General features: G+C 38.8%; 2 protein-coding genes across 2 annotated transcripts in view; both read left to right on the plus strand.

Annotated features, from left to right (window-relative positions):
- The window catches only part of LOC146167413 (semaphorin-6D-like), a 29655-nt gene extending 29143 nt beyond the window's left edge, over positions 1-512 (plus strand). Inside the window, exons 5-6 of the mRNA XM_083385575.1 lie at positions 1-171; positions 486-512. Coding sequence (XP_083241701.1) covers positions 1-171; positions 486-512 — 198 coding nt within the window. The remainder of the gene's footprint in view (positions 172-485) is intronic.
- LOC146167414 (uncharacterized) lies at positions 7-26571 on the plus strand. The gene is made up of 17 exons (XM_083380372.1): positions 7-171; positions 1065-1167; positions 3515-3658; positions 10687-10769; positions 11226-11452; positions 12293-12439; positions 14828-14977; positions 16282-16461; positions 17464-17571; positions 18131-18276; positions 18902-19194; positions 19686-19783; positions 20337-20481; positions 21116-21226; positions 21816-22365; positions 22770-23464; positions 24060-26571. Exons 2-17 carry the CDS (start codon positions 1089-1091, stop codon positions 24369-24371), a joined length of 3468 nt encoding a protein of 1155 aa, XP_083236498.1. The 5' UTR covers positions 7-171; positions 1065-1088; the 3' UTR covers positions 24372-26571.

Consider the following 26571-nt stretch of genomic DNA (forward strand, 5'->3'; position numbering starts at 1 on the left):
GTGATTCACTGGCCCTCGGACAAGGCTGACATCGACTTATGCCACAACAAGGGAAAGTCGGAGCTCCAGTGCCACAACTACGTGAAGATCTTTGAGCCGCTCACCAGAGCCGACCACACGGCGATCGCTTGCGGAACGAACTCGTTCAAAGCGCAGTGCAAGTACTTTAAGGTAGGGCGATTTAAAATATTAGGAGCCACGATGTTGTTTCATCTATTTGTGGAAAGCTTGAATGATTTCGGCTTACTTTTTTATTTTGTGTTCGGGGAAGCACCTAAAACGGAAGCGTTGTCAAACGAAAAACAATCCAATGCGACAGAAAATATTCGATGTTTGTGTTTTTTATTAAAAAAATTATGCAAAAATATATAAGAAAAAATAATCATCCCGAAAAACGAAGACTTTTTTTGGTCTTACTAAAACATTTCTTTAATTATTAAAAATAAATAAAAAAGATCAATTTTGTGTATGTGTGTTCTTTTTAGGAGATCCAAAGTTTATCTTTGCCATAAATGATTGCTTATTTTCTGTGTGTTTATAGTGAAAACAATTGGGTTCCTATAGGAGTCGTTCTTATAAGTTATTAAAATTACATCACTTTTAGCTAAATTGTTTATATCCATGCTTTTAATTGCGTGTTTTTATAATGTTATTTACCATTAGTAGAACTTTTCTATACCCAGACCGAGACTCAGACATGACTTACTCATTTCACGTTAAAACAAATACTTTAAAAAAAAACCTATTCTGATAAATAAAACGTTGTAGCCTGAATAGGCGTTGTCATGGAAAGTTGTACAGAACACGACTGTATTCGGTTATATAATATTAGTAAATAAAACACAGTCCAGCCTAAATTCAATAGAATATTATTCCATGAATCGCCTTGATCTTTGTTTAATTTATATACTTACAGCCTAAACCAGTCTAGACATTGAAAGCTGTAAACTATTAAGTACGTTAATAAATCACAAGTCAGGGAATCGTTTAATTCGCTATTTATTTTCTTTGCGGTTGTTCGCTTCATAAAAAAAATTCACGGTTTCCTTTCTCGACTTGAGCAGAAGCTGGCCAACGATGACTGGGAGATGACTCCATCGCAGACCAAGATTGGGAGCACGGCTTGCTCGTTCGATCCAGATGTACAAGTGGCTTGCACAGTTGCAGGTAAAATCACACTTGCAAACCCAGTTATATAAGCTTTACTTTTAAGTCCGTATAATAAGTAGGGTTTGGTTTCGGTTTGAATATACTTTTGGTGTCGCTTTTATTTACCGTGATTATGGAACTTTTTATAACTCGTGTAGAAGTGTACTTCAAAAAAAAAATTATAGCCTCAGCGATAAAATATTTCCAACAAAAAAACTTTTCGCGTTGTTTCAAAGTTGTTGGAATTATGTTGTTTTTATGAAATTAAAAACTAGTCTCAATCATTAGTTCATATTTATTTGTACTATTAATTATTGCCTAAAAATAAACGAAATTGGTCGGGTTTTTTAAAAATAGGTTAAACGTTGCATGTTTTTAGTCAATCTAAAGTAAGGTAAAAAACCAAAGGCACAAAAGGGACGATTTATTCGGTTACGCCCGAAAACGCAAAACGCCGCGCTGCTTCGCGACTGATTCGAGCTAATTGCTTTGCGCTGTTGAGGCCAAACAACTGGCGCCCTGAAGCGCACTCGAGCAAGAGCGCTAAGCCGAAAATCACGGATTCGCCGAGGGCCGTAAGCGATCGGGCTGGATTTGTTCCACCAACGGCAAATTGCAGCGTTGCCCTGAGGGCCTCATTTCTAGCACGCGATGCTGTCGCATTTGTCGCACATTGAGGAACTTTTGAGGGACCAGTATTATGGGCCAGTTTACATGATTGGTCAAGAAAGCGACTCTTGAATTACGCTTCGTCCTTAACTCTAGATGATTTATAGCTTATATGCTGTTAAAATGTAATTTTCAACTTGCCAAAGGTTTAAATAAAGGGGCAGGTCTTAAACTGTATAATAATTTTCAAGTGTACATGGAAATTTGTAAAGCTATCGGTGTTTATGAAATCCCTTTATCTCTTAACCCCAATGCCTTACAAACTGCTGAAACAATGACTTCAACAGGCCATTAGTTTTAAAGGGGTATTACTTTAAACTGAAAGCTTTTATCAGTGAAAAAGAAAAAACAACTGGCCTTTCTTCAATCGTTTTTGTTTTTCCCTTACCACAGCCATAAATGAAATAGTTCCGATGTAGACTGTCCCTAAAATCGAAAAAGATTGCGACTTTTTGATCTAACTATTCACTAGTCATACTCCACGTCCTGAAACATTATGATAGCATGGTTTTAAACTGTTGGTACGAGGGGTATTGGCCTCGATTGTTTATCCATTGATATCAATATATTTAAAAATATATAAAACACTTCTAAGTAAAAATAGCATCGTTTAAACAATTGTTCAATAAATGCTAGTTATTATATAACTTCCGTACTGGCTGTGCTAATTTTTTGAGGTCTAACGACAACATCCATTTAATATGCTCCGGGCAATAATAATACCAATAGAAAGTAGAAATGCGTTTTCAGGTAATCAAGTTTGCGTCGTCTTATAGGATATACTTATTTGTGATTGCTGTAATTTTGAAACACTGGTTAAGGCTCCATGACGCCTGAGATTCATACTTTCAGCCGATATCGCGAATCGTTTACAGTAAATTGCGCTACCGTCTCGCCTAAAAAAATTGGATAAACGAGATGTAATTTGAAGAAAATTTGACTTGTGTAGCGCTGCTGTAAGTTGCCAGGTGCGATATACATCGGACAAAAGCTTTAGTCTGTAGATAAATCAACTTGTTTGAAACCTCAATTATCGCGCCAACAGGGTAAAAAGTCGAAGGTGGTGATATAGAAACTTATTTGTTGTCTTTGCGGTCACGTATCCGGTGTTGTTTGATATTAGGTCTGTGCCAATTGATGTACATTAAATGTTTGTCAGCCAAATAGTCGTATTTTTCGCTTTAAATATTTACTGCGGAAATCGCCACCACTAACATACAGCGATTGACTCCGAAAATGCTGTCACCCCTCATGAAAACTTAAAAATAAGACAGTCACACAAAACTTAAAAATAAGACAGTAACTTAAAAAAAAAAGTCCGATCACATTTTTTTTTCAATACGAATTGAAAATTAACAAAATAGATAAAATAAAAACCCTTAACATATTACGTTTACCATATTGATAGGCGAAAATTTCATTTAACTGTATTTTTACTAGTACCTTTACTATTTCTTTGACAAAACATGTTCCCCTGCCAGCTAAAGAAAGTGAATATGTATAACCAAACATGACTGAGATACGGCGTATCAAAAATTATTTTACCGAAACGCAGTTCCAGACCTTCCGTCTTACTTTTACCACTGCTTATAATACAAACGGTCATCGGTTTTATGCTTTTATCAAATTTGTTTTCGGAAGTCCTTTACTACCCAGTATTAGTTGCTAACATCAGTCCAATAACTTTACATTGTAGATGGCAACCTGTATACCGGCACAGTTACAGGCTTCAACAGTCTGGACGCCCGACTGACCAGATCTCCGGTCATTGTGAACGGCAGCCAGCCTGGACAGCGCGACAAGTACTTGACCAACGACCGAGACCAAACCTGGCTCAACAGTAAGTTGTTGTGCTTATTGTAGTAAGTCCGTTTTATGCCCATTTTCATACTTTTATATGTGGGGTAGCGTTGTGCCATTGTTTTTCGGGCATCCTATCATCTAAAATGACGTTACTTATCGAAATTGAAGGATTTTAAACAGGGCGTCGGAGTCGTACTCGGAACTCGACGGAGTTGATTTATTTCGCTGGAGTCGTACTCGGGACTCCAGTATAATGACTACCTGTGTTCCAAACCTTGAGTGCGCATGCGCAGTACCACATTTCTAAACTAACAAGACCGCAAACTGCAGTTGTAAAGATGGAATAACATATGCTGGAATATTAGCGATAATAATGAAATACTGCAATACTCGTACCAAATCATATTTTCCTTGGGTATAGGACTTGTAGACTCTTCCAAACCATGGGCTACCAGTCGACTGTTGCATAGGGATTGCTCCAAGTTAGCGAAGCCCATCCTAAGTTTGATCCCTTAATGCCCGTGCCAACTTTGTATAGCTTTTCGTTTTTCTCTGTTTCCTTTCGCCAGAATCTATTGTGATACAGAGCCGAAAATATTGCCTTTTCGAAAATTGCCGTTGTGACGAGATTTCGCGGTTTGGCGGAAAATTGCTAAAACCGGTTAAACTGCGCTGCGCTACCCACTGAGCTGCAATCCTTTCTGTGATTATTTCGCGATGCTGGCAGTCCAGTGGTCTCCAAATAATTGGAGCTTGCTGGCGAATAAATAAACCCCACCTAACAATTGACGTCATTTCTAAAAAAAAGCTTGCGATTTTTTTGCAAAACACTGTAGTGCGGTCATATGGTGGGTTTAGCGCCGCTTTGATAGGTACAACAAGCCGTTAAATAAATAAATTTTATTACATAATAACACTTTATGCCAATGGATTTCGTTTGCCTTGGATGGGACAGATTAGTTGGTCAATTAAAAAGCAACCATCTTCTTTTTTGACAAAGATTCATTTCCTCACTTGTTAGGTTAAAACCAGAGGTGGCTGTGTTTTTAAATAAATTGTCCTAAGATGGAAATTTGCACACAACTTGAAAACAAACGCTTTTCGAAGTTGCCACACAAATTTAGCAATGTGTGACTATGCTAGAGTATCAAATAAACGTGAAGCTTTGAATCATTTCAATTTAGGCTTGCGGTTGAAAAAATAATGAAGCCAAAACTGGTGGTTATTATCGTGCGATGGTTTTATTTAATATTTGTTTTAACATAGGTTTTAGAGCAGGGGTCGGCAACCTACGGCCCGCGGGCCGGATCCGGCCCGCCGATAAAATTCATCCGGCCCGCCGCCTCTTTGATAAATTAGAAACGAGTCCATTTCAAATACTTTTTGACTATTTTAACTACGTAAGGGCGAAAAATTTTCGCGCTTCGCGCGAATGATCCTTCTCCATTCGGTTTGTTTACGTTTTGACGCTGTCTTTTCAAATATAGATTAGCGCTTCTTTTCAAATATAGATTAGCGCTTCAACGGAAAACGTATTCACAAATATTGGACATATATTTTTTAGCATTTTTTTATTTTTTATTGTCGGCAATGTAGGCTAATGAAAACTTGCAAGAAATGGCGTTATACCAAAATAAAATCGCGCTCGCTTCGCTCGCCAGGTGTGCCCGGACTTTGAAAGGTTGACACACACTCAACTAGATTAACTATTGTTATTGCGTTTCCTTAAAGTAGTTTTATTACACTTTTCATTAGTTGTATGGATGACGATGTGTGGACTCGGATTTTAAACCAAACAAACGCATTTTATTCGCGCTTTGTGCCAATACTTTAATACTGCCTCCTTAAATGTAATTAAACAAGTTTTTAAGCGCAAAAAAGATCCGAGGTCCGCCTGATTCACTGTAGTTTTAACATTTTAATAACTTTCTTAGTTAACATTTTGTGCGGCCCGCAGAGACCTTTTTGAGTTTGGTTTTGGCCCGCGACTACAAAAAGGTTGCCGACCCCTGTTTTAGAGCATTGCAACTATTTTTTGGTAAACACAACGGGTCTTGTCTATAAGTTCACCGAACGCCGAAACGCTGCTTCTGTGCATCTTTGCATTAATCTTTGTTTGAAAATAGCCTTTGTATATTTTAGAGCATTGCAACTACTTGTATGTAAAGACAACAGGCCTTGTCTGGGGCCAAGTTCACCGAACACTGCCTTTGTGCAGCGGTGCGTGCAGGGGCCAATTTTCAGGGTAGGCACAGTATATTGTTAGTGTTTTTATCATAATTTTTGGCTTATCCTGAGCGGTTGATCCCTCACTGAGCAAGCGCTGTCTGGTAATTTGGCCGGGCTTTGCTTTTTTCAGAAAAAGTCAGGTCAAATTCAAAACCGAAATTACGGCAGTTTGAGTCTAGTCCTTCCTTGAACTTCGAGTTTCTGCCAGCGGGTTCAGACAATCATCTGTATACGAACACGAACGTTTATTTCAAATATTGTTAGAGTGAATTTTTTATAGCTTTCTTTTGCAAATAATGGTTTGGTACCTTCCTCAAAACCAGTCTTCTATTTAGATCAGGTAACTTTAACTTTTCTCAGCCCTATTCCAAGTAAGAGTTTTTGCTTTTTTATAAGTGATGCCCTTCGTGGCGAATTAAATGACCGATTTCAATTAGGTTCAATTTTAGTCTGAAAAGTTAACAGCTTTTCGGTTTACCTCACATATAACTAAAATTCGGATAAAGTCTGACGGAGCAGAGCCAATTCGACCTTAGATGGTTTAGGCGTGCATTTTCTATTTCGCAAGTTGCTAGACGGACTTAGCCGTATCACGATAACGTCAAATGACAAAAACGCGCTTCTATATTGGCCAGAGTGCCATTAAAAAGCGTTCGACTTAATTTTGAGCTGCAAAAATGCTGTCAATGCGGTGAATTCGACTGCCCCAGTCCATTTCCTTAGTCACGGTCTTACTTCTGTTTACGCCCAGTTTATTGCGTAGCGTGGTACTCGTTCGACAATAGACGATGGATAAGTCGGCGTCGAGCACATAAAGGGGTGGTTTTGACCTGCACACCATAACAATAGCGCCAGCGACCGAATGGCGGCTTCCACATGTTTTATCTTTAGCCCTAAATGCGTTTGAAGTCGCCATTTGCTTTGGCAGTTCGACAGCAGCTAAGACCACTCCCAATACGCGATTACAATTTCTTTAAAAAGTGCAGTATATCTTGCTTGTGAAATCGGCATGTTCGGACATTTTTTAAAGAAGAAGAATGTGTTTTAAAGGCTTATGATCTTTCGGTCCATTAAAGTGTTCGATCTAAGGGTCAACAAATGTTCGTTGCACGGAGATTCGAACTCACAACGCCAAACCACAACCAGTCTTTAAAAACTATATTTTCTCAAGTCTTTAAAAGGAATTAAATTTATGTTGTGTCCAGCTCGAGTTATGTGTTAAGAAATTTCGTATGGTAAAACCAATTTTAAATTGTTTGTTATTGCTTGGCCATGCGAGTTATACTGTTTTGTTTTCGAATTACACTTAAAAAAACGTCTATCTATTCACTTTAGGTATTTGAAAAGTGATAAATGTTCTTTAAAGATTCTTTGTATTTTTTGATGAAATTGTGTATCAACCCTGATGGATCTACACATACAGTTTAGACGCGTGTAGCTGCATAGTATCTAGTACTGGGTGAAAAACAAACACATGGCCCATAGTTTCCCATTCTGAAGTTGCCATAGCTGTAAAGCTGCCATTACTCCCGATATGCTGAAACAACAAACGATCTCGCAAAAGTCTTTCTTGACCGCCTTTTGGAAGCTGCGCGATCGATTTTGTTGCTTTTGGGCGAGAAAGCAAGTTTAAGTTTGCGAGACTCGGGACGGAAGTTCAATAGCGGCTTTCGAAAACCGCAGGCTGAAACAACACGACCGACAAGCTGCAGTCCTTGATTCGTATTGCAGTAAACGTGTCGCGCTTCCAACTGAACTAACAGAAAAGTTTACGGCTGGACTTTTTTTTACTTTTTATTTTTTTAACCGTACAATCTTGTACTTGAATTTCCTATAGATTCGTGGGTTCGAACCACCGAATAGAGTGCTACAGTAATACCGGGAAAAGTTTCAGAAGCTTGCAAACAATTTTTTAACGGGCAAATGAGTGGCTTAAAAACAGATCTTTTGTAAAAATGAATAATGTTTACTTAAAAATGTAATGCTGAATAGAACGTTTTGTGAAACGTAGCCTTTTTAAAAACGTAGCCATTGAAAAGTTCGACGACCTAATGTTCAGAAAACCATGAACAACCTAATTAGCTTTGCTCAGCTTAAAGCGTGTACCTCTCCAACCGATGCACAACATACGTTGTTTGTCGCCTTCAACGTAGTTAGAACAATCGCTCAAAGTAACGGTAAGTAAACCTCTACGCCCGTCCCTGCCTGTTCTGCGCTTGGGCCGGATCCAAACCCCACAAAACAGCTCAAAACAAGCGTTTGTCGAGTTTTTCGTTAAGACGCCAGCAGCCCTTTCACCTTGTACCGTCTTAGGGAATTCGGGTTGTTTAGATTTTGAAAATTTTTAAAAAGTTTCTTTGTGGGCCGATTTGTCTTGCTTCCTTGTTTTATGTGCTGTTACATTTTTAATTTCGCCACATCATTTGGCATTTCCACGTATTATAGCAAAATTTGCAAAAGTTCATAAAGTGAAATTCCCGAAAATTAATAATTTTACTGCAAAACTTTAGCTCGTTTTTCACTAATGTTTTTAGGTCACGACCCAAAATTGAATCGCTGACTGCAGTATGGTTAGATTTATTGAGGTTGGTTCTGTCAACGATCTCTCCAAAATTTGACAACATTTCAAAAGTAACATAAAGACATGGCTCATAGCAATTAAATTTGCAAAACATCAGTAAAGTAAATTAGGTGGTCATAACTTCGCTCTTGTACGCGCTTTAGTTTTTTAATCGCCGCGAAAAAACGATGCGAATCACTGATATACACACTAATAAGAGGATGGCCTTTTTGCTTTAGTCATAGAGCTTTCAACCCTTTAGAAAAACCTACCCTCTCCCCTATCGTCAGAGAACTGTTATTTTACCGGCCCTAACCTTTGATCGCTTTCCAAACGCTACAAACCCGGTGCTCGACGCCACACGGCGCCAGGCCCTGGCCCGAAGCCCCTCCCTAGCACTTCGGCTGGGGGTGCGGGGGCAAGTAGGGGTCAAACGTCTGCTGTTGGGGCCGTCTCGCCTGTCGGCCCCCAAAACCTGCACGTTCATCACTCGGCCAGAACAGGAAGTTGTGTGCGGGGATTAGCAATCGCTAGCAAGTTGTTAAACGAAGAAACACAAATAAAATAAATTCTATTCAACCAGCGTTCTTTTTAAGAAAGAACATCGCCTTTGAAAATAGGTCCTATATACAATGGAAAATTCAATTTTATACCAAAGGTTAAATGAGTAGATACAATTGCTTATCTTCGGTCTATTAAAATGTTCAAGTTTGAGTTTTTTTACTTTTTAGGCCCACAAAGATTTTTATGGACTCCTAAGGTTTTAAGAATCTTGCAATGTTGGACCCTATTTACGTTTTTGGGATAAGTAACTGTCAAATAAAGTTTGATTCGAAGCGAATCTATGTTACAGTGTTACATACAAGTGGCAATACCTAGTGTTTTTATTTTCAAGTCTTTTGGCGATTCAACTTTAGCTTCAAGTGTACATAACAGGCCAAACCCTAAACTAGCTGTAGGCTGTTGAAGCAACCTTGTAATTGATTAAAGGCGTGACGAGTTAGTCTTAACTGAGATCATCATATATTTATGTTGGTTTTGAGGGGGATGATTTTCGGCCAAAAATTGCTCAAGCTAAATAAACTTAACAAAGGATTACGGATCACTTCATGAGGTCTCAAATTGTGGCCCCAAATGTCAAAATTTTACAGAAACTTTCCTGTTTACATTTTTTCTTTCTTTTTTGTGACGAGAACAAGCCAAGACATGGCTTCTCGTAGAGTTCGCAGTGTTCGTAACAAAATATCTTTGTTTTATTTGACTAAGATTTTTACAGCTGGCAGTAACCAACCGTATTTTTTCAACTAAAACTCATACAGGATCAGACGTTTTGTTTAGAAGGAAAATATATTTCGCCAAGTGGCATCCACAGTTTCCTTAATTCGTTTTATTTGTGAATATACGCGTCAGCGGAGCAGTGGTCGACTGGCTAAAGCCTGCCGCCGATGGTTTTGGATTCTATAAAGATACACCCTAATGCATTTTTTTAAATGCTTTTAGGCAGTCAGTTGAACTCTTTTTTTGTTGTACATGTGTGGTTTGCGTGTTGTTCTTTAAATTGTAGCTTACGCCCCGTGTTATTTCGCAATACATTTCTCCATTATCTTGCTCGTCGCGAACTATAAGCCAAATCGAACTCAAGCCAAAACCAAGCTGCTGTCAGTTTTCAAAGGGGCCGCAGCGATCTCAAAGCGTGTATTTCCTGGAGCGCTTACAGCAGCTTTAGTTTTACCAGTTGACGTTGCGTATCAGGCCCACCCAACACTTTTTGGTCGGGCCTTGCTCCAAGGCAAGGCCGTCTTGTTGCAACCGCAGCCACAACAAAAGTAGCGACTAGCGACACAACAAAGTTTGCTTCTTTTGGCTTCGTGTTGGTTTTGTCACGTTTGTTACTCTCGAAAGATTACTTCGCGTGATTCATTGCTCTGGATTAAACGCACGAGTGTCTCTATGTTTCGATTCTAATAGACTAGAGATGTATGACTTATTTGTTCGATTACCGTTACCCACTTTTTGTGAACAAGTACGTTGTCCGTTTTGATACCAGTTAATTTTTATTGACTTGTGAACGTCATTAAAACCTTCGCATGGAGTCGTAACTTGCTTTAAATGAAAAAAAATCTACCACCCATTGTTCGTGCTTTTGGTTTAAATCACGTTTCTAGGTAAAATTGTTGCATTAAACCGCTTTTCATTACTTCACCTTTATTTTATAATTGTATCGGAGCTGGAACCACTTGAAACTCTTCAGTAACGTTTCTATATTTTTTCCTCAGGACCCCGATTTATCCGCATTGTGAACCAACCTGAAAAGATGTTCGTCTTTTTTACCGAGGAAGCGGTCGAGAAAAATTCCTACGTGAGTTGAAATTCTTTTCGTTCCGTCATTGTATCTATAGGGCACTCGTTCTTATTCCTTTAATGGTGGTGATCACCTCAAAGTCTAGCTACCTATGTCCTATACTTATTATAACAAGCCAATTTTTTGTCCTATTAGCACTGTCTCATTTCGTAATAAACAAAGATTTGAAATATAGTGAAGCGTTTCACATTTTCGGAATCAAAACTTTTGTCGTTGGCCAGAAGTTTGTGCTGTATAAAAAAACTTCTTTCAACGCATGCAATCATGGGCTGACAGTCTTGCAACAAACTATAGACTGCTTGTGAAACGCAAAACACTTTAGCAGTTGCATTGTTGAATTTGGAAAAAAATACGATTTGGGTAAAGCATTGCCTGGTGCCCAAAATATCGGGTATCGGTATCGGAATAAACTGTCAAGTATCGTAAATCCCTATACTCAATTTCTTCCCACAGCAAATCGTAAGCCGCGTGGCTCAAGCTTGCAAGTCAGACGAAGGCGGCCCAAGTCTGCTGCAGAACCAGTTCTCCACCTTCTTCAAGGCCACCCTCAACTGCTCGCTGCCCGGCAGACCGCCCTTCTACTTCAACGAAATGAGTGACGTCACCGATGTCGTCACGATGACGATGCTGGACGGACAGAGCAAGTTGCGCGTGGTGTTCGCCGTCATGAACACGCCAAAGTATGACGTCTCTTTGTTTTGTTGTTTGCCTGAATATAAAATTATATATTTTTGTTAATTTGGCGACAGTCAGTAAAGTTCTGTTTCGACGTGATATAGTTTACAGCAGTGCTTCCCAACCAGTGGGTCGCGAAGCATTTCTAGTGTTTTTACAGTTTTCTATTAGATCGTGAAATTATTGCATTACCGTTAGGCGTTACGTAACATTGCGCGTGAACTTGTCTCCAATCAAGCCTCGACTTGATCTGTTAATATCCAATTATCCAATATACCAGCTGAAGTATCACATGAATAGTAAATTGCATAGGTGTATACATTGTTTCTTTTCTCGTTAATTTGTTTTTAATTCGTTTGGTAATATCGCATTGTGGGTCGCTCAATAAAAGTTGCCCTAAACGTGGGTCGCGAATTGAAAAAGGTTGGGAAGCACTGATATACAGCATGTAACACAATTGTTATATGTTAGCAAACTAATAGAAATAATACCGAAGGGTAGAAAAGCGTGCAAACCTTGATAAATTTCGATTTATACATTGCAATATGGCGAACGAGGTGAAAGTCGTGCCCATTCGACTTTTTGATAACTTATTTGCAAGTGTTTGTTAGCAATGGAACATTTTCAAATTAGGAACCGTGTAATACGAAAAACACTAGATATTTTTTTTAATTTTTACAGAAATAAACATTGCCTAAAAGTTATGGATTAACGCAGACGTAGAACAAGCTTTTTTTTTCTCTTCGCCAAATAGTTTTGTGTCAAAGCAAGCTTGTACACGAGTATTTTATAAAAAAATCTTAACAAAAATCAGACTTTTTAACCGTTTTCTGACTTTTTCGCAGGAATAGCATCCACGGTTCGGCTGTGTGCGCTTTCGTGATGGAAGACATCGAATCGGCTCTTAACGGTCCTTTCATGGAGCAACAAACTTTCATGAACCAACAGTTCTGGGGGGTTTCCCCCACATCACCCACGCCCCACCCAGCAAGGTAAGACTGATTTTTTCTACATAATATACAATGCATTTCTTTAACTAAGATTCTAAGCATCCGAAACTTTTTGCATACTCTTAGTTTTTTGATTTTTTTTTAATTAAATATTAACTAGCCTTCTACTACAGGGTTGTCACAAGGTCTTTGAGTCTTTAAAAGTATTTGATTGTCTTTGAAGTAATTTGCCTATCAAATTGTCTTTAAATTATTTATATCTAACTCAAGTTATGTTTTTAGAAAATGCCGTTCTAAAATCAACTTTTAAACTATTTGTTGTTGAGTTGACCATGGCATTTATCATTTTTTGTTTCGGAATTATATTCAAACAACGTCGAGCCATCCAAATTTGGACTTTTAAAAAGTTTTAATTTTCTTAGAAAAGTCTCTGAGTGTTTCTGAATTGTTTACCTAAAAGTGTGTGACAAACTTGTTATATATCACAGCTTACAATTTTTATTTTTAACATGTTCTAAAAAAAGTAATTTGATGTTAAATTTAGTCTAACATAATTCTCGATCGTAAAATACCACTTTAAAAACAAATTGTTGTTCCCAATACCCAATATTTTGCGCATTATATGCTACATATTAAATTTAGGTTCACCTACGTATCGCAACTTAAACAAATAAACCAAAATTAGTTTTTTTTTTCGAAACCAAATTGCGATCCATTCGATTTGTTTAACGCTGCTTGCAGCAAACAGTCTTGGATCTCAGGCTTACCGACTAAGACCTTTTAAATTTCCAGTTATCTTGCGGTTTTTGTAATGAACTCTGAGCAGTTAAAAGTCGAACTCTCGCAATATTTCCGCGTTCCATCCTCTGTGACGTGTAGAATAGTTTAGTTCGTTTTCAATCTGTTGTATTTTTGCATTTTGAGAGACTCTAAACAGCAGTGCCCCCTTCTCATTGTTTGGCTAAAACCTAGATTGCCTTTACGTTAATTTAGTTGGTTTAAAACGTTAGGTTGTCAAGCACAGCAACACAATATATAATGAGAAAAAACAACAGGTTTTACTGTGTGCTTCCACGTATATGCACTAACAAAAATAGGTTTCTGGGGGCAATTGACTGAACAAGAAACCAGGCAAAAGGAATGATTTCATATTAAATCACCCAGTTTAAATCAGATTTTTACCTGGCCCCTTTCGTATTTAATGACACTTTAATTTACACAGCTGCTTACGTATGTTAAAGTACCCAAAAATTCCAAATTTTATACACATTAACAAAGTAGTTTTTGAGATATTGCACAAAATTGGCACGAATTTGCCACTAGGCGATAGATATTTCATTTTTTTGTTAATAACCTAGCCATTTCGTATTGAATTTCTATAATTTTGAGCTCATTTTGAAGCTAAAGACTATAGGGAAAACTAATCATTCGTGTCATTTACTGTCAGGTTTACACACGAGTTAATTTCTATTTAATTTGTCTTTACTCTTGGGTCCGCTCAGTAGACGCTTAGTTGCGTTCTTTCCTTTCCACATCTCTTGTCACCTTGTAGGGATGCGACAAAAAACGTGCTAGCCCGCCGACACCACCGCGTCATAATCCGACCTTTGTTTGCGCGACAATGGCGACGCCGATTGACGCACGCTGTCGACGGATCGGCCAAACTTCGCGACAATTTCGTTAAAAGACGCGAAAAGGCTGGGTTCTCGCCCAAAGGATTAACGCCTGTTTGTTTTCCGAACAGCTCGCCGCCCAATATAAGCGCTTGTAAACCTGGTAACAGGAAAAAGCGAAAACGTCAACGACAGATTAACGTGTCTGTCCTTAATATTCCAGCTATTTTTCGCATTTTTTCGCTAAGGAAATACTGTTACTGCAAACAAGTCGTTTTAAAATGTTTTGCGACCTAGTCGATTAAATCAAAGTCAATCCATTGTTACGAACAAGTCATGTCCTAATTAAGGGTAATTGCAAGTCAATCGATTTACATTTAAAGTCGTTGAAGCTAATAAGGCTGTCTTTTACATGATAACTGACAAAAATAAAATAGCAAGCAAAAACCAAGCTAATTATGGTCACATTTTCAAAAAAATGTATTCAGTTAAAACATTAACACGTCAATTACCTCAGAGACTTTAAAGTCCAAGTCACTTGTCCAAAAGATTAGTTAGATCAAAATTCAAGCAAATAATTTACAAACAGTGATTAAAGCACACCTAGGTCAAGCCATTAACTAACTTAGGTCAAGTGATTTACAAGAAGTGACTAAAGCACCCTTAAGTCAAGTCATTGTCGCAATTTAGTCGAGTAACTTGGAAACACTGATTTAAGTCTACTAAAGTCGTAGACTTTAACGTGTCATTACCTTAAGTCAATATAACACTGATAAAATCCCAAACCACAAGTGCTTACGTTTCCATTGTGACGCAGGTGTGACGAAACAATGCCGAGCAGCAAGGACGAGGTATTCATCCGCAAGCATCCGCTGATGGCACGGAGTGTGAACGCGTCTGACATGAAAAGCCAGAAGGTGGTTTCCGGACACCAGGCGGCGCCCGTGTTCACCTGGCTCGATGACGGGTAAGTCCCTGAATTTTTTTTTTACATTTTTATTTATTTTATTTTATTTGCTTGAGCATAGTAATGACGCCTTTTGGTATATTATCGCGATAATTTATGTCTAAAATATCGTGTATAGGTATTAAAATAAAATGTCGAGTATCTTACTAAACGTTGTATTAATAACTTACTTGGGATTAGATATTCGTTCTACGTCCAATTACAACCTACAACCGCTTCCAAGTATTATAACTTTTACCAAAAAGACTTAAGTCAAGTTAAGTCGTTTGAAAACAGTTATGTGCACTTAACTAAAGCCATTGACTGAAGTCATTACAACACAGCTCACGACCCAAGTATTATAACACAAATGTTTGCTCAAGACAAGTTTCAATTTGGTTGAAGATTAAAGCTTGGATTGGAGTTTTTCGGTCTCATTTTTAAACGCAAGACAGGTTCAAGTGCTAGCATTTATATTTCAAAATCACAAGTGAGCTTTTTGCTGCTTTACATGCTGTGAGCTGGCGCAAAACAGGGTAACAACACTTTTACGAAAACCTGTACTGAAATATGCGTTAAACCCTCGACCTCGAATAACATACAAAACAAAATAAAATTTTCAATTCTCGGATCAGTTACATACGCTGAAAACCGGTCTAACACGTTTAACTTACTCGCGCAATTAAGTCAATCAGACGTTCAGAAAAGGGAATAAAATTCGCAAGTACCTTTGATTAAAGCTATAAAATACCCAGTAGAACTATAAATGTTTAAACAACTACACTAAAATGTAGTCTAACATTTTACATGTTGTCACAAAATACTATAACACTAAAATATAAAATTACTCATTTATCCAAAGCCATAATACAAAAACGAAGCTTAGCGAAGCCAATTCTTTTCGTTGACCTTTGGTCAGCTCCACGTACCAAAACGCAAATAATACAAAAACAACATTACTAAACTTTTCTAAACCATGTGAAACTATATCAATTTTACTCTAAGCGTAAGTACAAGAGCGACGTTTTGTCCACCTAATTCGATTTAACTTTTGTAAGCGAAAAAAAGTTGTAAGCCAAAAAACATAGGAAATTGGCATTAATCAGTGAAAAATAATGAATATGAGCCATGTCTTTATATTGCTTTTGCAATGTTCTCAATTTTTGAAGAGATCCTCACAGAACCAATCCCAGTAAATGTAACCATTTAAAACTTCCGCAGTCGGCGACCCAACCAGATTAAACGGCGACTCAACTTTGGTTCGCTCACATTGGTTAGCTAACATTGACTCACACAAAATTACATTTAACACCTGTTTTGTGCAGCACCTTTCTGACAACGATAGCGGCCGATCGCCATCCCGACGACGCAACACGCACGACCCTCTTCACCGGGACAGTGACCGGAAGTGTGCTGCGAATCGACGGTGACGCAAGTTCCGGTCGGTACCGGCTCGTCGACGAGAGGAAGGTGTTTAACCCGGAAAAGTGCGGCGACACGGACAGGTTGGTTGTTTTTGGCCTTTTTTGTACGATTTTTGCCGAGTTTGGTGAGTTTTACTGGCCAAGGCCCAACCGCTAAGATTTTAAAAGATCTATAACAGCAAGTAATGGAGTAGTGTTTGGCTTTTTTGCAGGTTCTGATAAATTTAATGAATTTTACTTTCTGCATTTTTTAAAAATAATATTTTACTGGTTAAGAACCAACGAAAAAGGTTTCAAAATATCCAAAACATAACTTTTAATAGAATATGTTTTCGGCCTTTTAGTAGACTCTGACAAACTTACCGAATTTCACTGATTAAAACCTAACCATTTGGGTTGTAAAATATATAAAAACAACTTTAAAAAGGGTATTTCTTTTACTTTTTACAATTTATGAAAAAATAGCTTTATTTTTCTGGTCAAGACCCAACAACTAAAGTTATAAAATATTCTAATCCTTAAATTTTGATAGAGTATTGTTTGTTTTATAAATGTTTGAAATTTTAATGAACAAGATCCTACCACTAATGTTTTATAAGATCTTAAACAACTTTTGAAAGCGTGGTTTTATGAGATTATTTGCAGACTTGACGAATTTAACATTTCTTTTATCTTTTAAACAGTTTAGTTATTTTGACACTGTTGGGGCACGCACAAATCATGGAAGAAACGACTTACAATCATATTTTAATAATATAGCTAGCGTTCACATGTCAAGCTGCTCATAGCTCATCCCAGATGCATCTAATTACCTTCTCAACATAATGTTTTTTTCTTTTTTTATGAATTGTGATGGGTCAGAAAAAAACCATCATGCCTTCAGTAAGTTTTATTAGTCAGTTAATAATAACTCGCTCAAAAGCGTTTAACCTAAACATAACACTTATCAAATTCTTAAAACTTTGATTTTTTTTTTACTTGAATTGAACATGTTTACACGCAAGTTCTAGTGTCAACATTCATCAACAATATATGTAAATCATAAAATCATGCAATTTTTATCCTAAATCCTATTTTGTTCAGAACCGTCCGCCAGGTTCGAGTGGACAGGGACAGCGGCAAACTTCTTCTTCAGTTCACCAACTGCGTCATCGTTGCTCCGCTCTGCCCTCTGGTGACCAAATGCCGAAAGTAAGTGAAAATAAAAAAAGGCGATTGTGTTGTTTAGTTATACTTGCGATGTCCGATTGTAAAGGATCGGAGCTGATATAGGACATTACACACTGGGCAAATGTATTTTTAAAAGCTTGTATTTCAGCAATATTATGATTTATGTTAAGCATCGTTTTTTCAATTTTAGAGTATTCTATACAACACTGTTGTAAAAACTTTTAATGTCGTATTTTACTTTTAAAAATATCTAAAATTACTGGCCAATAGTTTAAAACGAATTGTCTAATTCCCCTTAAATGAAAGAAAGGTCTAACTAATGTATTTTTTTACTTCGAATAGTTAAGGAACCGTTTTATCCCTCTAATTGGCAATAATAACACAGTCCAGTACCAACAGGCGTTATTGTTAATAAGGTGACAGTTGCTGAAAACACACATTTTTTAGTAAAATTGATTGTACTATGTCTACAGCAAAATGAAAATCTTAAATAAATATCTCATATGATCGATAAAAAATGATTTTCAAACATGAATTTTCCAAGTTGAATGAGAAAATCTTATGAGACTTGTCTTTCCAGGACTTGTCTGGAGGCCAACGATCCCTACTGCGTATGGAGGAATCACTCGTGCGTGTCGGTAACCACTAGCAACCTGCGTGAGGGGGCGATGATAGCGGGTGACGAGGGTGATTGTGAGACTGGGGTCATTGGGGTCGTCGATACCGGTAAGTTGATTTTGTCGTTTATTTTTTAATAAAAACGCCGATTTGAGACAAATTGGAGTTAATTTGTAAGATGAATGATGAATTGCGCAGTATTTTTAACTGAATACGAGACACACCAGTAGGTTGGTTTCGTCTTGTTATTTACATCTGAAATGGGTAAATTTCAACTTTAAGGGAAATTGCGAAGGAGTTTAATTTTTTTGAAATTTAAAAATGAATCATTTTTAGGAAGGATTATGTTAAATTATCAGCGGGAAATTTCCTACAAATAAACTTAACGCCATATGTAGAGATAGAGGAATCAGGTGGCACTGTATAAAGACAAATTGTATTTGATTCTCGACAAGCTTTCGCACAACCGTGCTTCATCAGGTCAAAGTGTCATATGTAGAGATGTTATTCTTTTTGTCTCCTGTCGTTGTGTACAATAACATGACAGTTTATATTGTGGGATTCTTAACGGTTAGGCCCACTTACATTGAATTTATTCTATTAATTTATACTCAGCATTAGTGTGCTGGCTTGCTGAAGTACCCTTTCACACATAAGCACTTCTATACAAAACTGATTTATTCCTTTTCGTTATATATTTTTTTTAACTTTTAAATATCTTTTAAACCCACAGACAAACCGAACTCAAACGATGATCGTGTTACGCTACCCGGCGATGAAGAAGCACTCGGGAACGACACTGTTCAGCAGCCCCCTGGCGCCACGGCCGAGGCCGCCCGGAACCAGACCGCCCTGGCCGTGGCGTCGGGCCCCAATTGGGTACCCTTTGCGGCCATGGGCCTTGGTGTGGGTATATTTATTGTGCTGGTTCCCATCTGCCTTTACTTCCTCATTACGACGGCCCGAAAGCGAAAACAGCAAATGAAGCCGAGTGGGAAGGCAAAGCCGAACGGAAAAGTACCGAACGTGAGTAAAAAAAGGGGAATTTGGTTGTTAAGTAGATTGGGACAACTATAGGCGAGTTTAGTATTTTCATTTTCAGTCTAATCTAGACTTGAACAAATTATTTGGGCGCGAATGTAATTTTTGGGCAAAATTGCAAACCGAATCTGTCGATCAATGATGCAAGCAGGGCAGGCTAGAAAAACAACTAGCCTGCAGTGAGGTTCGAACTCACGACCTCCGGTCAACTGACCGTCCGTTCGTCCGTTGACCGGAGGTCGTGAGAACCTCACTGGAGGCTAGTTGTTTTTCTATCCTGTCCTGCTTGCTTCTGGTGGACAGATTCGGTGAGTATGCGATGGTTTTCGGTGTACTAATGATACGTAAGCCGTAATCGTTGGTCAAAAAGCAGCTTCAGAAGGGCTAGATCTCAGTTGTTAACACACATATGTGTGTGCATGTTTCATTGAGCAGCAAAAGTTGTATGATTTTTAACGTTTTTTTTTACTGCATAGGGATCGGCGCGCAAGAATTCGTCCCGCGACAATCGAAGGGATTCGAATCAATCGAACGGACGCAAAGTTCGCCACGGAAGCGGGACAAGTAATACAAGGTGCTTATTGCTTACAGTTTAACTCTTGTAAAATTATTAGTAAGTTTTGCTTCTTTAGAAAAACTCAGTTTAATACACTGGTGGACCCTGAATATTTTCCAGTCACACTTGATTTAAATTCACATCTGGCTTTTCTTGTGATCCGTTTAAGCTAAAATCTTATTCTTATGAAAAGCGTTTTTTTCGGTTTGTATTTAAAAACTACTTTTCTAAATGAACATTATTTTAATGGGCAGTTCCGCTCTCTTGAATTTTTTTTTGTTTTTCCTGCATTCTTTCGATGCATTTTTTTGACGATATAATGTTTTACGTTTTCGTGAAACAACATAGATTTTGTGCAAAAATAGATGTTTCCCTGAGCCGATTTCTGAAACCGATTCCTGGAGCCACTTGAGATTTCACTTCAATTGCATGATCGGTTTGTCCAATTCTTTGGACAAAAAAAATTGCCAGAAAATAAACTTTTAGATTTTCAGTTAGATTTTATTTGTAAGGAAAAACAACTTTTCACTGAGTTCACACTTTACGCCCTATATTTTTATTCTTCTCGCAGACTCGTAAGCAACCGAGGTTCGGTTCATGAAGAGGGTAAGAGAAAGAGAAACATCACCGAGTCGAGCAACCGGAGCGAGGACGACCCCTTTTCGGGGGCTGACCCCGCAATCACCCCTGGCACCCCGGGTGACGCAAGGTCAAAGGTACGTGCCCCCTCAAAAGCCGTCGGCTCAATAAATTTTGGATAAAGTACGTTGCCTTCCATGAGTCTTTTGAAAAAAGGACTTTGGTTGATATAAGGTGTTTTCATTGAACAATTTTCAATAAAATTGAGTTATTTTTCTCAACTTTGTACATAAAACGATTAGATTGCTACTTGTTGTTTTTTGGTATTTTTTGTGTTTTTTTAGCTGGTTGGTTGCTCATTATCGAAAGAGTTTACCAACTTTTGATGGTTTTACGTTTTATTACTAAACACTGAAATACGTCGTTATTAGTAAACGAACGTTGGCGTAAACTAAATGTCGAATTTAGTGTAAACAAATTATGGCGACGACCTTATTTTTTTGTAAATTCAAAAAAAAAAATTGAAAGTTCCGAGACTAAATGTCGCTTTCTTACGTTAAAACGTAATTTATATAAAGAAACACTTATCCTTAAACATTCTGCTATACACTTACACACACTACACGAATAAGAATTGGCGGATTTATATAAAACGACCTGTATTAAAGAACATATGGCAAACGTATATTATGTAAGTCCTGCAGTCCTTACCCCACGTATAACAAGAACGACATGCACAACAAAGTGTAAACATTCTTAAACCTTTTCCAGCTTCTGTCCACCTCGAGTAGCCACGGCACGAGACGCAATCCTCGAAACTCGATGCCATCTACAAGCTCAGTACCTGAGACTGGAGAGGAGATGATTGCTCAGAGTCCAAGCGTAAGTTTTATAGGGTTTTATTCGAGTTACTCATATGTTTACAACTTAAACACGATAATAAAATCCAACATTATTAACAACAAAGTGCGTATGTTGAAAAAATCAGAGTAAAGCTTTATCAGTGAGTGCGCATTAATGAATAATCTTTACCTTAAAATAAAGCCTATCCTGTTTTATTTCTATTTTTTATTTTATTTTATTTTTTGTGAAAATCAAATAAACATGCGACTGAAGTTAAAATGTTGCCTTTATTGGTTAATGTTTTGTTTGCCTTTGTCAGTTAGGTGTAAAAAACTTAGTTTTGTCTGAACTTCACTAAAAATTGATAATAAGTTTAATGAAATTACCACTTTGGTGTTTAAATTCAGAAACTTGTAATACACAAACCTGTTTTAGTTAATTGGTTCTAGTTTGCAAATGTATGTGTTAAATTTAACCAATAATGTTTAAACTTTTCGCCATGGTTATCCATTTTTAAATTTAAAAGTCGAACATCCGTTTAAATACGTCCTAAAACACAGGCAGCTCTAGTTCTTATTTTAGGAAAATTCAAACCACATAAACCAAAAAACACCCATTGTTACGACAGAAACGCAGCGTCGACGACATGGCGGTGACGTTTTCGCGCTCGCCCGACCGTGAGTTCTACGACCCCGGCGGACTGCATCTGATGGACAGCCTCGCCGAAGGCGACTCGATGGCGCTCCCCGGCGGCAAGACGACCCGCATGCCACCCGCCCGCGCGATGTCGTTCTCGGGCGGCGGCGGACCGAAGCAGTACAACCGCGCGTACAGCACCGACGCCACGCGAGCCACTACTATGGGACACAGCAGGCCTAATATGCGAAGCATTGGACGCCAGCACTCCTTACAGGTGATGCGACCAGGCAACCAGCCTGTGTATGTGGCCGCGCAACCCTTTCACCCCGGAATGAGCGTTGTCAACCCGCCAATCACCGGGCCCGCCAACACTTGGTCGCAGCAGCCGCAGCCCGCCGTGGTTGTCGGTCCGGCGCAGAACGGCCGATACGACAAGCGCATGACGCACAGCTTGGACAGAAGGCAGCACTTGAAAGGACAGACTCAGTACCAGCTCGTGCCTAGCGGAGAGGTTTTCAACGACGACGGACGACAGATGCGTAAGTTTTTCGTTGCTGTTTTGTTGTCGAGATTATTTTTGATCCGTTCGTGTCTCAAACCCATTTAAGCATGTCCGTGTGTTTTGACTGCAGTACCCAAAGTCGTACCAGCAGCAACAGCAGCTAGAAATTTCTTCTTAATTTTTACAAAATAAATTTTAAAAAAATAACAACTTTCTTACTCGCCCTACCATGATTCAACTATATATGATCTTGATTTGTTTGTGAATTATTGAGTCAATTTCCTCAATAATTCACAATTTCCTTAAAAATTCGCCCAGATTAGATTTAAAACACGTTCGGTTAAAAATTACTTTATTTCCTGTCACTGCGATCATTCACCTGGATTAGTCATTGATCCCCTATGTCGAAACCCGCCTAATCGCGTCCGTATTCTTCTGCAGCGCCCAAGTCGTACGCCAACCAGCAGCAACAACAGCAGCCTCCTTCGTCGCGGAAACGCAACGTTAGCGAGTCGGCGGCTGGCAGCAGTGGGGCTCCCATGCACATGCAGATGCCCCCCTTCCAGTACCAGGCCATACAGGAAGAACAGGAGCCCCTGAGCCCCGGCGGGGAAGTCCTGGGTGGCGGCAAGCCCCGGCGTGACAACCTCACCCTCAACGTAAACGCCCCCTTTAATGGTAACAATGGAGGCGGGCGCGAAAATTACCCCGGGGGCGGATTTCACCCCAGTGGGGCCCCGAGCTCTGCTTTCCGGCCCCAGATGTTCCCCCAGGCCCCAGGTCTCATGTCGCCCGCTAACCGCCAGCACTTGCGCCTGAATATACCCAGGTCAAACCCCGGCACCCCACAGCAGGAGGCCCTGCCCCCGTTTGGGGGTGAAGTCCCCTACAGCCCCAGCCATCAAAGCGGGGGCAACGCTTTCTTCGCGATGCCGTCTATGAGTCGTCGGCCCCCCATCACCCAGCGCAGTCTTCCCGAAACAGGGTTACAGAGATTGTCCCGGTCCGCTGGGACCCCGGAGGGCCACAGCCCCTGCAAGTCGAACCCCACCTCACCCCAGAACGGTAGCGAGCGGGAACTGGGTTACCCCCAAGCGGAGAGGGGACGACATGTTAGCGGCAACTCCATAAAGCAGGTTAGACGCCAATTTTGCTGCTTGGTAATTTTTAAAACTTTTTACAGTTAATACCGTTTAATTGTTTGATGTCATCTAAAACCATGAAATCAGTAACGTTTATATTACGCTTTATAACTTAAAAATAATATATGACCTAATCAGTTCTAGAATAAATTTCTGGTCAAGGTAAATACTTTATCATTGATCTATCAAATCAACATTTTTTGGGTTTAAACCTTAACGAACTTATGTAGTCTACTTTAAATTTATAATTGTCGTCATTTTTGTGGTGGGTTAGTTGGACATGAAGGCTAATTTCTAGTTGTCCACTTTGAAATACTCCAATCGTTAATTTCTGTTTTACACTTTTAAGTTAAATACCTTGGATTGAAATTAAGTGTTTCATTAAAAATTATAATTAAAACTCAAATATGTGCAAGTTAAGCACTTTGCTTTGTACATGTTGAATACTAATTTTTATAGTTTAACATTTAGTTTTTTGTCAATGACCTTTTCCTTTGTCAAGGAAACCAAACTTACGTTATTATGCTCACCAACTGAAACAGAAATAATAAAACTAACAATTAATTAACACGCAATTTGTTTATTTCAGTTGACCCCATCGTCGCCGGTTAAAAGTTTTCCACCGTCGAGTTTCGCCGCCGCCAACGGTAACGGCAACATAAACAACAACAATAGCAACAACAACAGCAATAACAGCAATCTCAACAGTAACAATAGCAATCCTAATAGCAACAACAACAGCAACAACAACAACACGACGACTCCGAGGTCCCGGCACGCATCCGGCCCAGAAATGGCCCGGGCCCTTAACGGTGGCCAGGGACAGAGAAACTCGGACCCAAACGCCAAGCGAACGGCGGTTAATGGAGACACGCTAACAGCTCCCAAGGAGTTCGCTTAAAACTGGACAATGAAGTTTGTCAGATCTCAAATGGTTGTCGTACGAAGTCTGGGCTTCGCGCTACCCGTTCCGGTTGATTACACGCCGAGAGATTGTATTTTGGAGTTTTGGAACCGTCTTACCAACTGTTTGGAAAACGTTGTTTTTCGGGCGGCCCCAGTAGACGACTTTGGGGATTTCAGAGCGAGACTTTGTCCTTTGGAACTTGTTAGCAGTCTGCTATCAGCAACAGATGTATAAAGTATCGTAACGCTAAAGCACTGTCGCCGTTGTTAAAGAGCTAATGACAGAAATGAGTTGGCCAGCAATTGAACACTGGTTACCAATATATAGCTAATCGTAAATAACGTAATTGTTACTCAAATCTTGTATTTCTAATTTAATTAAAGGTTCGCATCCGAAAATGGTACTAACAACAACAAAAAAACAGAAAATGATAAATAAGAATAGGATGAAATCTTGTGTATGTGGTTAACATTTGGAAATTTTCTTTGAACAACTACATGTGACAAACCGTTCACGCCAATGCTACATCCAACTTGAATTTATGAATGCATTTTTTCAAGAGGAATCCTTCACTTTAAAACAAATTCAATCCACGATTTTTCTATTTCTGTTTTGTGATTAAGATATCCGTGCTTCGACATTCGCGTCTACACGGCAAGCACTTTTACTCTGCACCTGTCCACTGCGGTAGTTTATTCTCTTAGTTTGCGTTTTTTGACGATTCTTTCCACGAGATATTGAGATTCAGTTGTGACGAGTTTTTATTGTTTAACAATTTTAGCGTTAAATTTAGATAACTTTAGAGGAGTGCAACGTTTACTGTTTAGTGATTAGGAAGCGAAATAGTTTTTTTATTCCCCTCCAAAAGGACTGCTCTTGTGTAGAACAATCCACTAGGTTTTGCTCCAAAGCAGCTTGTTGCTCTTTATCACATATTCAGCATATATTTACATTGGCTACGTTGCTTATCTGTCATTTATCAAACGCATTTGGCGCGCTTTATATCGCTGGGTGATTCACGGTACACCTTTTTTGTGCTACCAGCATGTTTTCTGAATTGGGTGTCTACGAAATGACAATACACGAACGAAAGTACCCCTGTTAAGCATATAAACGTAAAATACACGTCAATATTGAAATAAACTATTTCCATGAATACCCTTTAACAAAACAGCAGATTCTATTCTCGTCGCTATAAATATTAAATTCCAATACCTTATTTGCAGCAATACCAAAAGTAGTAAACAGTTTTTTCTTGGCTACCGTGCCCACACATTCATACACTTTTATTCCAGGGGCTTTTTTATTTTTGTTATCTTACTGAATGCTATTTCTCGTCGTTACCTACCTATACATTTAACGCAAAGATTCATATCTTTCGCCCGAGTCAGTGTCGCGTTTTGCAAAAGTTCATAATTATATATACTCGTAATATTCCTCGCGTTTTTCGAACTTTATTTCGTTTTTTTCTCGAAAGTTTTTTACAGCCGTTTTTATCTTTTGCAGTTGTGGTACGCCTAGGTCCGTCGACCGCTATACACTTTACTTTTTCGTTGCCATGACAGTACAGGCGTAACGTCACTCAATCCCCTTGTTGCGTGTGTGTTCTTGGCGCTTTTTGTAAATTGTTGCAATTTTTTCGCGTCGCTTGTGGCTTCTGTAAATGGCAATAACGCAAATCCAGCGATGCGAATCCGATGTTTTTTTGATGTACTTCGTCTTCAGCTTTAAATGCTTTTAAATACCAAACATATCACTCTCAGACACACACGTTTATTCATTATTTTTTTACGAGTCTTGTTTGACTATACACTTGTTTTTTTGAGTAGCTAAAACCCAATTTTCTGACGCATGTCAGACTTATAAACACTCTTTTTAAAACAGCGACGTTTCTATTTTCGCAAAATTAAAGTTCGCGTATAGCCTACATTTTATTTGTGATTTTTGTCTCAATTCCACAGGTTGTGGCGTGGTTACAAGCTGAGAAAATTCTCTTGTGGCATATTACTTTACTAAAATGGCGTTATCTGTTCGTTATGCTGTAATTGAGGCGTAATTTGGACGCAAAACTAGTTGGGTGATATTTGTGTTGTTAAAATCGCCTCCTACCCGCGCCACACCCTGCGTTTTACGATGTTCCATTTGCAAAGATTTATTATCGCCCTTGCCATGTTGCGAGCAATAAACCCAACAC

This window comes from Ascidiella aspersa, chromosome 1 (genome assembly GCF_963924565.1).
Source record: "Ascidiella aspersa chromosome 1, kaAscAspe10.2, whole genome shotgun sequence".
NCBI lineage: Eukaryota > Metazoa > Chordata > Ascidiacea > Phlebobranchia > Ascidiidae > Ascidiella > Ascidiella aspersa.